Source organism: Cuculus canorus, unplaced genomic scaffold (assembly GCF_017976375.1).
Source record: "Cuculus canorus isolate bCucCan1 unplaced genomic scaffold, bCucCan1.pri scaffold_78_arrow_ctg1, whole genome shotgun sequence".
Classification (NCBI taxonomy): Eukaryota; Metazoa; Chordata; class Aves; order Cuculiformes; family Cuculidae; genus Cuculus; species Cuculus canorus.
The window spans coordinates 14883-27443 of NW_026527851.1; the positions used below are offsets into that span (position 1 = coordinate 14883).

Below are 12561 nucleotides of genomic sequence, written 5' to 3' on the forward strand. Positions count from 1 at the left end.
GTGCTTGCATGTCTTTGCATGTCTTTTGGAAGTGCTGTTGCAGTTCAAGTCTTCATATTTGAGAAATCAGGGACATCATGTGATCTTCTTCACTTCTGATTCACTTAATCAGCCAATACCTTTAATAAGTCTGGAAAAGCTTCCACATTCAATTGCATCTCCTTATGTCACACCACACATGAATGGTATTTTTTTTACTTAGCAGCACCTTCAGAGCACATTTTGTATTGACCTGTAACGTGTGGCTTTCATGCACTGACAAGTCCACTTGGAGTCTACAACTCATCCTTAAAGCCAGATTCTATCAGGAAGAACGATGCAAACCTAATCTGAACACAACATTTACATAAACGTGCTGTTCCTTACTTACCTGAACAATATCGTCAGATGCGTCTTCAACTTCAGATTCAGATGTTTTCCCTCCAAGATCCTCACCAGATGGATGGGAACCCTCAGCTTCTTCAGCAGCTTCAAAACACAATGTTAGAGTCAAGATCAGAGGCTGCAAAGGAGTAAACTTTCCTGCCACTATGCAACAGACTGAGGTAGGATTCAACCTCGCCCCTATCGATTCAGGTTGACTTCTAGCTTTATATGGATATAATAAGTTTACAGTATTTCTAAAGGCAGGCTCCCATTCCTCCCCACAAAAGGACCCAGAAACTGGGAAGCGTACATGTTAAGTGGAAAACCAACCCTTGAGAAGCAGTTTACGTTTTTCCCAAGCTATAATGAAAGCTTACCACTGTCTTCCCTTGGCTGAGATTCAGCATCCCTTTCTCTTTCCGAATCCATCAGCCTCAATCGTTTTGCCACTGGACTGCAATTAAGTCCTCCTCTGCGGCGCTTCCGTCGGTTCTAAGAGAGACCAAGTTCTTAGCACTTTCTTTAGGACTAATTCTAATGTGGCCCTCAGCTTTGTAGCACCATTGAGAGCACACCACGAGACACAAAACTCTCTCCTGAAAGGCTGTTGTAGGCAAAGGATGGTGCCATTTGTCACTCCTAGCTGAACACACCGCATCCAAGAAACACGTCACCCCAGACCTCTTGGCACTTGTGCCACAAAGAGAAAACAGATCATGATGGTTTGCAAGTGAAAAGGAAGGTGAAGTTATGTGAATATGCTCATGTTTCAGTGTATTTACTACAAACCCAGAAAATTATTTCTAGAAGTTCTGTAAACAAGGTGGGTTAAGAATTTGGTTTGCAATGGGGAGTAAAATTGTTTACCTGGAGAGCGGGTTCTCTTAAATACATGCCCTCTCTCACATTTCCTTTCTCAAGCCACCAGTTTCTATCCAAAACTAAAGGTTAGGTATCACAGTTTGCTATTTGCATCCCAGACACCTACAACTGCACCTGAAGCCTTAGTTGATCTTATCCAATCCCTAAACGATACACCATCATAAGCTCGTTTGTTAGAAAACTAGAAAAATCCTAAGTTTAACAGAAAGCAACCCATTGACTCTTGACCCCTCATTTCTTCCCCTCTTTGTCAGCAGAGGGATCAAAGCTAATTAGAAGGCTATGAGCCTGTGCTCCGCTTAAGAAACATTGAGAGCAGTCAACTGAAGAGGGATGTGCAGGTTCTCGAACGTGTCCTGAGGAGGGCAACAAAGCTGGTGACAGGGCTGGAAGGAATGTCTTGTCAGGAGCAGCTGAGGACTTTGGGCTTGTCTAGTTTGGAGGAAAGGAGGTTGAGGGGCCACTTCCTTGATCTCTGCAGCTTCTTGATGAGGGGCAGTGGAGAGGGAGGTGCTGAGCTCTTCTCCCTGGGATCCACAGATAGGATGTGTGGGAACGGTTCAGAGCTGTGCCACGGGAGGTTTAGACTGGACGTGAGGAAGCATTTCTTTACCAAGAGGGTGGTCAAACACTGGAACAGGCTTCCTGGCCAAGTGATCAATGCCCCAAGCCTGCCAGTGTTCAGAGGCTTTTGGACAATGCCCTTGACAGCATGCAGTAACTTTTGGCCAGACCCGCAGCGGTCAGGCAGGTGGACTGGGGGATCGTTTTAGGGCCCTTCCAATGGGAAAGGCTTTTTAAAAATCACCAACGCTTCCATGTAGAATTACCCCAGAGGTTTTCTCACCATCACCCAATGTTCTCACCTGAGACGAAGACAACTAACACTCAGAGTTTGCTCCTGAGCAAAGGAAGTCAGGAACTGACGTCCAGTCTCCAGCACGCCCAGTGCAGGACTTGCGTGGTCATCTGCTGACACAACAATCGTTGTCCCGGCAGCGGGGGTCTGCTTACATAACCCATCTTGAAACAGTTCAAGACAGGTAGTCTTTCTCTTGCTGGGAAGTCAAACTGTTTCCCAGCAAAGCCCGCACAAGCATGGAGAGGCTAGGGAAGGACAACAACACAACCAGAGGATGCAGCAAGGCATCAGGCTGCTGTAAACAAGGTTCAATGGAAAACACTGACACTCCATCTTCTGTGGCTTACAATTCAACTTGAGATGCACAAAACTTGTGGTACTTCAAAGGGCACGCAAAAGCTAAAAAGTTTCTTGGTAAACAGTTTCTACTTTGTGGGATCTAAATTTCAATTAGATCTGTTGAGACAAAAAGTAGAAAGTGAGACTTGCAGGGACGGAGGTGTGCCAAGTCTTCTTAGGCTATGGCTGGTACTCTGCCAAAGTTGCACAGATACCTGACTCGCCCTCATCCCCAGAGTCAATCCCTTGACATCCTCTTCTCATCATCCTTCTTGTGCTGAAGCCACCCAAGGGAAACTCGCCACAAAGATTTATTGTCCCTCCCCTCCCCTTTTTAAGCAACTGGGATTAAGCTGCTTCGGTGGCCCTTACATATCTTCACAGTTTTCATCTTGAGCTGGCTTCTCTCCATGCTTCAAGCAATCTTTAGCACTGTTGCAACGTCTCTGTGGGTTTGGGGACCCAAATGCCAGCCTGTGCTGTCACCGCACCATCCCCAGCATGCTGCAGACCTTGCTTGCAGTTTGGTATCGATGGGAGCACACAGGAACCAAATGGCTTCAACATTTTAGCAGTTGCCAGATGGCCACAAGGCAGAACCCGCACAGTCCTGACAGCAGGGCTGAAGCAAAGCTATTCAAAACCAGGGTGGGGAAGGGATTGCATTTCTTCAGGTAGCCTTTACGGAACAAAAGTCTCTCTGCGCTACTACATCCAGAAACATCCTAAGAAACACCCTCTACTTTGGGGCTGCAATCTCCCACAAAGAGCTTGACACAGCTAATTGGAAGAGCTGCTTTAGTCAAAGGCTTCCTACAGATCTCTAGGATGGCTTAGCACAGACACACCAGAACTCAATGTTAACTAAATGCATCCCACAGTTGTGCCTCCCCAGAGCACAGAATGGTGCTTCTAAAGGCTTCCATAACCAAGCAACTGCCAAAAGGCACTTGAGGTTTCATTTTAGACATTAGCTTTAATGTTAAGAGGCCAAAGTTTAGCCTTCCTAGATGCGACTGCTGCAGGTGTGGATGACAGAATGCTGACTTAATCTTACCTAGATGAGATTACTCTCATCCTGTTTGTATCAGCTCATCTGGGATTCCACTTCCACTTGAGGTTTTAGCTGTTAGGGGTTTAATTCAGACATTTCTAAGTCAGGCCTGGGGAGGGAGGGAGGAAGGGAGGGAAGGAAAGGAGGAAGGGAGGGAAGGAAGGGAGGAAGGGAGGAAGGGAGGAAGGGAGGAAGGGAGGAAGGGAGGAAGGAGGGGAGGAAGGAGGGGAGGAAGGAAGGAAGGAAGGAAGGAAGGAAGGAAGGAGGGAAGGAAGGAAGGAAGGAAGGAAGGAAGGAAGGAAGGAAGGAAGGAGTGACTGGCTTACAGCAGATACACCAGAGTGCTCCTGCCTCACTGAAAGAGAGGAATGCTCTCTCCTAGGACATGTGCCTGACTTCTCTTGGCTTGTCAAAACGCTCGTCTAAAGAAAGCTGGGAAAGCCTCAGGGCAAAGGGAGATGCAACTTCTCTCTCAAAAAGCTGCCAACCAAACACCAAGACTGCTACCAAACATCTTGTAAAGCTTCCTACTTCCTAAAGCCCTGGTAACACAATTACTGAATTGCTGATCCTGTGCACTGGGCTAAAACCAGTCGGGTGTCAATACAACAACTGCCGAGAACAGCAAAGGGAACGTACTGAACTTGAAGCATTACGCTGGGCACGTGGGCACACTCGATGCAGCCAGCACATCTGTAGGTAGTCTGGCACTCAGCTGACAAGGGCAAAACACACAATTTGTTTCTTCTTTATCACCAGCAAGCCTTTAGAAGACTCTCTTCTACTTAGTTATCAGGAGAAAGTCGTAGAGAACAGTTACAAACCCAAGAGACCATCTCATCCCATTAGAAATTAAATTCAGTGTGGTGATGCCAATACAGGAATTCTGGGCAGTTAAACCATTCCAAAAACGCTTTTTACATTGTAGATGTTGCCAACTGTCCATGTATCATAGTATAGTTCGGGCTGGATGGGACCTTAAAGATCATGTAGTTCCAACGCCCCGTGCCATAGGCAGGGACAGCCCACTAGATCAGGCTGCCCAAGGCCCCATCCAACCTGGCCTTGAACACCTTCAGGCATGGGGCACCCACCACCTCCCTGGGCAACCTGCGCCGGTGCTTCGTATCTCACGGAGGGGTTTTTTTATGTACTTTATATCTCATGGAGTTCATAAAGTCATCTTCACATTCAAACCTTCTGCTTACAAAGCCCCAGTTGCTGGTTAATAGTTGGTTATTTTATTGCATTCCCTGCTTATCAATTTAATATTGATTTGTAATGAAACAAGACATCATTACAGAACTTACTCTACGTGGGCAAAGACGGTATAGGAGAAAGTAATACAGTCATGAGCTTAGACAATAAATCCAAACATGTAAGGAAATGGCAAATTGTATTTTGAGATTTAAATATTCCCTATCCATATACAAGGGTAGGAATAATTTAGAGAGCAAGAAATAACAAAATATTCAGACTCCTCTTATTAAGCCTAAAAAAAAGCAGTAGGAAATGGGTTAGCGGTTTCCTTTCTGATAGAGGCTGCTGCTCTGGACAGACATGGCTGTAAATTTAACTTCAGAAGCAGGAACGTAAGCAGCAGCTTGGACCATACAAAAAGCTGTCTATCTACGTACAAGGAATTTTCTGAAAAAAAAAATCAGTTTTATTTGGATGTGTGTACAACCTGCTGCTATTTAAATTTTTAGAGCACTGAAAACACAACATGGTCCCCCAAAGCCCAGTTGTGTCAGTCCTGAGAAAGAGAAGCACTCACATATAAATGGGATGATATTGTTTGTGAGTAAGTTTCTTCCTGCAGGTTGGGCAAGAGTTGGCATTCTTAAGCGAGTGAAGGAGGTACTGAATGCAGAAGACGTGACCGCGTTTGGTTGACACAAACAGTCGTCCACTCTGCATAATCTGGAAGAAAAGAAATCACAACAGCTGTTGGTTTCTTGGCTGGAGGCAAACAGGACTTGGAATATCTAGGATCACCACTTTGCTACTATAATAATGTGGAGTGCACTGATCTTTTAGGGCGAGCTTGGTAAGGATCTCTCCCTCTACATGCACCACCCACAATGATGTTGAGTTACAAGCTAGTTTCACTGCCAAGCCAAGCTCTGCACTGCAAACCAGCTGGCTGTAGTGCCCCACGTAACCCAAGAGAGTTGCACAGCTCACTCTCTGCCCCGCTCTCCCTCCGACAAAAAAGAAACAATGGCAACATGTGGCTCCTTACCTCCAAGTGGACATCCATGCAAATTGGACATGTAATGGGACCAGACGGCCTGGCAGGAGAGAGAACAAAACCAGAAAGAAGGGGCATCCATTAATTTCACTGTGCACTGAGGGTTGCCCACACATAAAACAACATGTCATCTTGTCAGAAGTCAAAGCATCCCCTACTTCCATCTAGCAATACCCCAGCCTAGTAACGTTCATACCAAGGAACTCCTTTAAGAAGTGGAGGGCAGGAACACTAACGTAAGGAAACAGTCAAACATCAATTTCTGGTTCATAGAAGGAAAGGTTGACTTGGTGGCTATTACCAAGCTGTGGTTGCAGGTGTAACTCTCCTGCCTTCAGCCTCCAGGACAGCTGTACTGCGCGTACACTTACTAAGAGAAACAGGTATTCTCTGCATTTAGGACTTGTCAGACTAAAATGCTGAATACTACTTTATCAGAAAGTGGAAGATCTTCCTGCCACTTGTAGTTACAAATCAATTGCTATTTGAAATGATCACGGGAAGCTGCTCTCTTAAGTCTTTACCATAAGCACTTGTCTATTATGTCATCACCTCTGCTAAGCTACAGTTTCTAATTTATTACTCCTACTGAAATAAAACCCATGAGATATCCTTTATCTCGTAATCTTAAATTCGAGCAGTGAGCACTACTACTTGTGCATACATAATCAAACGCCATTAATTCTCCCATTTTTGCTACTCAATTTCTTTACGCAGCAGGCCTAACACCAATTCAGTCATTACAACTGATGAGAATCTTCATGGAAGCAAGAAGAATTTAACAGTGATAGAGAGCTGTCTACAGGGTAACTCTGTCGTCTCCAGCACCAGTACTCTTTCCCCAATACTAAATAATGTAGCACTGTCCTCTTTCAGCCTTACCGTAGCAAAGCAGAAAGGCACGTTCTTGAAGAGAACCTTGAGACTAAAGGAACAAAACATTGATTTTTTCATGTTAACTAATTAATGGGATTTATTCACCTACATAGTTTAAAGGCAAAATTTAAAAATCTACAAATTCATTGGCAAAATGCACTATGTTTTAGAATAGTACAAGACATTTAAGTGCCATATTTAAGACCTGATACCCAAAATACTCACATCAAAGTTCCATATCCATTTCTCTCCTACACTGCCTTCCAGGAACCTAAAAGGCTCAAAGCACATCAGCTTTATCCAACCCTCTATTACCCCCCACAAAACACTTTCAAAAACCATCTCTCTCACAGTTCTCACATTCACCTTCCCTAGTCACGTGGGCACCTGGTTTCACTTAATTAGTCTAATGCATTTCGCCTTTCTTCACATAATGGACTGCTCCTACAGCAGGAGTTGACTGTTTTCTCTACCCGAACAGTGAGATTGTCACCTCATGTGCCAACATACCACAGAGCTCCATGACATACATATACAGAACAAGAACTGGCTATAACGGTATTACCTCCACAATTGCCTTGCAAGTGTTCCTTGGGAAGAACAGTCACCGCTCCAAGAGAAAAAGGCAGTTAACTGGCACAGTGTCTAAAAAAAGGGAGTGAATGAATAACAGTTTTCACTGGAATTTGCCAAGCTGCCTTGACACCAAGTCTCATCTACACCAATGAAAATGAAAATATTTCCAGATCTATCATCACTACCAGAGCGATGCAGGAGAAGTAAATAGAACACATTATGAGCTATGGCCTGTGACCAATCTTCCTTCCCTGCTGTACCTCCACACACTCATCTTTGTAGTGCCATACAAAGTTGTACTACTCTCTTGGGCTGGCTTTTTATCCTAAAGTACAAACGGTATCATTTCATCATCATGCAAAATGTCATGTTGTACTCATTGACAGTGGAAACAAACTAGAATGTGCACAAGTTAAGACTTCAAAAATAAGCCAGGCTATAGCAATATAACTTAGACCTGTAGAAGAAAAGCCAAATTCAGTGTTTGCTAGGTCATAAGGCATACGTACTTTGAACTTGTAGTTTCATCCTCCACTGGTCCCAGTTCTTGACTCACTTTATCTGTCATGTACACATCATTTATCTCTTGATTCATCCTCATCATCGTTACTCAGTACACAGCTGTCCAACTGACGCTGGCTTCTTAGACGGAGACTTCTCCTTTGTCGTTGATTCTCTGCAATTTCATTTTGGGAAGTTAGATATATTATAACCCATATATCCCAGGAACAATCCTGGAAACTTGCGATTATAAATACACTATAATGGTTCATATTTTAAGTGGACCGTATTCAGCTGGGTTAAAAGGAATAAACAAGCTAGACATCGTAAACATTCTGCCACATTTCGACACAAACCATTTGCTCTAATCACCCTACAAATGGCTGAAAAACCATCTTAAAGATTCTCTGTGTTTTAATATAGAGTTACACTACCTGCGAATAAATCTACCCTGTAAAGGGAAGCTCCCTCTACCAATTACACAACATCCTTCTCTCTAAATTGGAGAGAGATGGATTTGATGGGTGGATGGTACGGTGGATAAGAAACTGGTTGCATGTCGTACTCAGAGAGTAGTGGTCAACAGCTCGATGTCCAGATGGAGATCCGTGACAAGTGGTGTCCCTCAGGGATCTGTACTGGGACAAGTGCTGTTTATTATCTTCATCAATGACACAGACAGCGAGATTGAGGGCACACTCAGCAAGTTTGCAGATGACGCCAAGCTGAGAGGGGCAGTTGCCACACCGGAGGGACGGGATGTCATCCAGAGAGACCTGAACAGGCTGGAGAAGTGGACCTGTGTGAACCTCATGAGTTTCAACAAGGTCAAGTGTAAGGTCTTACACCTGGGTCGGGGCAATCCCCAATTTCAACACAGGATGGGGGATGATGTGATTGAGAGCAGCCCGGCAGAGAAGAACTTGGGGGTGCTGGTCGATGAGAAGCTCGACATGAGCCGGCAATGCGTGCTTGCAGCCCAGAAGGCCAACCGTATCCTGGGCTGCATCCAAAGAAGCATGGACAGCAGGTCGAGGGAGGGGATTCTGCCCCTCTATTCATCTCTTGCGAGACCCCACTTGGAGATCCTGTGTCCACTTCTGGAATCCTCAACATAAGAAGAATATGGAACTGTTGGAACGGGTCCAGAGGAAGGCTACAAAGATCATCAGAGGGCTGGAGCACCTCCCTACGAGGACAGGGGGAAAGAGTTGTAGTTCGTCAGCCTAATGTCTCCTTTGACATTTTCATCATCTTCCTCCTGAATTGAGGTAACCTGAAAATGGACTCATATTGCCCAAGATTAAAGGAGATTAGAAAAAATTAAATTGCCTGGTTTGTAAAACCCAAATGTTAAACAACTGCTGTTAGTTTTTAACAAATAGAAACTGCATGTGTTAATTACCTCTGCATCTCCAGCGTACATGTAGTAATAATCGAGTACGAATAAATCAAAATGACAGAAATAGCTACAAAATTAAAGCTCCTTCCTCCATAAGTATTCAGCTACAACTTTTATTACAAGTATTTTTTACTTGCTCATTGAGAGCACACAACAGATGACAGTTAAACAGCAACTAAGAACATACAAAACCATCTCAGATATGATCAGAACAAAGTCTGAAAGGTGAAAAGGATTAACTTGCTATACCTACAACTATTGTAACACTTAAAGTAAGAAAAAGGATCCACACTTGTTAATATTGTCAGTACTAAATTCAAAACATGTTACACTACCTAAAGAAAATACTATATCCACAAAAAACCTTCTTCTTTAGTTCCTTTACTGCAATACAGGCTAAAAAAGCCTTATGACATTTTCATTTCCAAAGCAGAGCCAAGTGCTCAAAGTGATAATGAAAATTATTACCAACTTAGGGCTTAAAGAACTTCTGTGTTTAAAATTTTTAAAAAAAGAAAAAGAAAAATATTTGGACATTAAAAAGCTGGGAAAAATTACCTGATACACACATCTGAGGAGTATAAAGGAACAAATTTTACATAGCTTACTTGAAATTACAAGTTGTTAGAATTGTTTTTAAATAGAACCTTTAGAGCAATCCAATACGCTGATGCATCCGCACCACTGAAAGACAGCAAAACCTGAGTCTGATGTATTCCCTAGACAGCACGGTTTGGGATGCAAAGCACCCAGAAGGTTTCACAGGACTCTGTACTTCTCTGATTTAACACTGAATACAACCCAGTGCAACGGTACACTAAAGGACTCCCAAGACTGGATAATACAAATCAGAGTTACTGCATCAACCTCAATCCAGAAACATAAAATAACTCCAGCTGAAGCTGTTAGCTAGATGCAGTCAAAATTCAAAATTACAGAATTAAGACTTGGAAAAAAAAAAAAACCAAAACTTTTTTTTTTTTTAGTGTAACAACTTAGCAGATCAAATTAGCCAATAAATAGGTTTGACTTTTACAGACTTTTCATTGCATCACGGCAGGATGACACCATCCCAGAAAAGGCCACTCTCCCTTCCTCTCAGACGCACGGCTCCGCACATGCAGTCAGTGTTCCTGTCATTTAGTTCTCCCAAGGGCATAAGTAGTGTTACCCTCATAACAAAGTTCAGGTTTATTCCAGCAGGCTTACTAGCTTTTTAAGGACTATAGCCACCGACCTTTCTCTATACAGCTAGATACTCGAGAAAAATAAAAGTAGAACCATCTAAATTAAGAATAGTTTACACTAGCAGTAAAAGAATACTGGTTCCCATAATCCTCATTTAAATCTCCTTTTAATGTGTTCCTCCACAGAAAGTTAACATTTTCACTGAGTTCATATTGACCTAATTTAGCATGTTTGAACTACAGTTCAAACCCCATGGATTCCCTAGACAACACAAACTGAAAACTTAGTTCTAACACCACTCTGAAAGGCTTGGTCTTCCACACGCTTAGCATGAACCGAGGCAAATTAGCTTAAGCAACAAGTAGACAGTTTTACCATGACTAACACAAACAAGACTTCAGCTCATTATCCTTCTAAACATTACCAATACACTAAAGGGACTACTTGAAGAAAGCCACAATGTCAGTCTGTCTGGTGTGTGCAAGCTATGGACAAAAAAACCAGTATAAGATTGTATTCGTCAATACATGATATGCTATGCCTTTATGACTTTGCTTCTCATTTCCACTCTTAAGAGCTCTCTTTGCACTCCTAACAACAGGAAACAGAGCATCAAAGATGCAGTGTATAAAACCAAATTCTCTGGTCAGAAGATGCACGTACCAACCACAAAGTGCACGTCAGAAAGGGTTTTTATCACGGTGAACAGTAATCTGCCATTTCACTCTTTCAAACCTTTCTATCCTGTGTATTTCCAGTGCTTTTAAAGACCTTCTCATTTTTGCACTACACCAACTTGAGTGAAAGCAGAAGCTGAGTCTTTTGTTTTAGCCAAATTAGGTCAAACAGTCCAGTTCTACAAAAGCTTGGCCAGAGGCACTATAAAAACAGGGAAGATGAGAGATAAACACCCTACCATAGAAATATAGCAGCCTGCCCGCTCTAAGCAGTCACTTACACCTACAGGCAAACAAGACAGACATTTATGAGCAGCCTCACCAAAAAAACCCTAAACCACCACCACCAAAACCCAAACAAACCCAAAACAAACCAAAGAAGTTAAGAAAACACTCTGAGAACAAAACAGACCAAAACTTTAAGTTGGTCAGACATCCTGTGTCAGAAAGATCAAAAAAGGAGGAAGGTTGGACAGAAGAAAAGCTCCTCCTTGTCCTTATCCAGAGGTTTCTCTGCAAAAGGCTACAGCTGCTTTCAATCCTCCCCAAATCAGATATAGAGGAAAGAAAAAAGAAGTTGAGTCTTCTCTCAGCCTGTGAAAAGTGGGGGGGCTGCTGAGGTAGGAGGGTGGGAGGACAGAGCCATCCATAGGAGACCGAGAATGCCATCACCTCCTCCCCAGCACTCTCTGAGTCTCTTTCTGAGGGGCCCCCACATGACCCCCCCTTTTTGACCCCTCCCCTTCCCCTTTGCCCCCCCACCTCTGACCACATCCTCAGGGGGTCAGTGCCTCCACAAAAAAGGCTCAGCCGGGGGTGCAACCAGGGATCCCCCCAATTCCTCCTCCTCGTAGGGCACCAAGCCCTTCTGGGGGGCTCTAGTGCACAAAATAGGGCGTAAGAACCAGGGGGTGGGGAGGGGGGATGCAAAAAAACCTCTTTTAGCCTCCTTTCCCCCCAGTGTCACCTACCTTGGTGGGGCAACAGCGCTCGATCCCGGCTTTGTGGGGTCACTGGGGGGTCTCGGGGGGCAAATGGAGGGTAAGAGAGGGATAAGGGAGCAACCGAGGGCTCTGGAGGGCAGAACTGTGGGGAAATGGCGGGTGAAGGGGGAGGTCAGGGGGCAAAGGAGGAGTCGGGGCAAAATGGCGGGGGGGCACAGGGGGGTCATTGGGAACATGGGGGGGCATTGGGGACAAAGGGTTGCATGGGGGGACATGGAGACACTGGGGGTCATTGAGAGGCACTGGGGGCATGGGGGGGCAGAGGGTGAGGTGGGGCATGGGGGGAATGGGGGACCCTGGGGGAGGGCCTCTGAGTGGGCGGGGCCTGTGCCAGGAAGGGGCGGGGCTGGAGTGAGGAGACAGGGTTTGACTGAAGGGCTCGGGAGGGGGCGGGGCCAGCGCCAGCGGTGGGTGCGGTTGGATGAGGTGCCGTTGGGGGTGGGGCCTCAGGGGAAGGGGGCGTGGCCAGCACTGCCTGCCCTCCCACTGCATGGCCCCGCCCCTTTGCCACAGCTTTTGAGGAAGGGGGGGGGGCAGTTATCCATGCGGGAGGGAAGTTATTGATCCGAGAAGCAGTTAT

At 44.8% G+C, this 12561-nt stretch overlaps 1 protein-coding gene across 2 annotated transcripts; it reads right to left on the reverse strand.

The window, feature by feature from the left end:
* Positions 1–371: 371 nt before the first annotated feature.
* Positions 372–12048, reverse strand: LOC128850795 (E3 ubiquitin-protein ligase RNF4-like). Of its 2 annotated transcripts, none has more exons than XR_008448077.1 (6): positions 7719–7904; positions 7199–7278; positions 5749–5797; positions 5281–5426; positions 744–858; positions 372–468 (listed from the first exon to the last, which is right to left on the reverse strand). XR_008448077.1 is itself a non-coding variant. In XM_054055810.1 (6 exons), exons 2-5 carry the CDS (start codon positions 7811–7813, stop codon positions 801–803), a joined length of 348 nt encoding a protein of 115 aa, XP_053911785.1. In that variant the 5' UTR covers positions 7814–7885; positions 11949–12048; the 3' UTR covers positions 372–468; positions 744–800. The 2 variants fall into 2 exon arrangements, 1 of the variants encoding a protein (XP_053911785.1); XM_054055810.1 differs by lacking the exon at positions 7199–7278 and adding an exon at positions 11949–12048 and having other exon boundaries at positions 7719–7885.
* Between the last annotated feature and the right edge of the window lie 513 nt (positions 12049–12561).

Excerpts from the sequence above, each read along its gene's own strand:
- LOC128850795 (XM_054055810.1), bottom strand. The coding sequence starts at position 7,813 with ATGATGAGGATGAATCAAGAGATAAATGATGTGTACATGACAGATAAA. Across the intron at positions 5,427-5,748 it reads GCATGGATGTCCACTTGGAG|ATTATGCAGAGTGGACGACT; the intron begins GTAAGGAGCCAC and ends CTTTTCTTCCAG. Across the intron at positions 859-5,280 it reads CAATATCATCCCATTTATAT|AACCGACGGAAGCGCCGCAG; the intron begins GTGAGTGCTTCT and ends GGTCTCTCTTAG.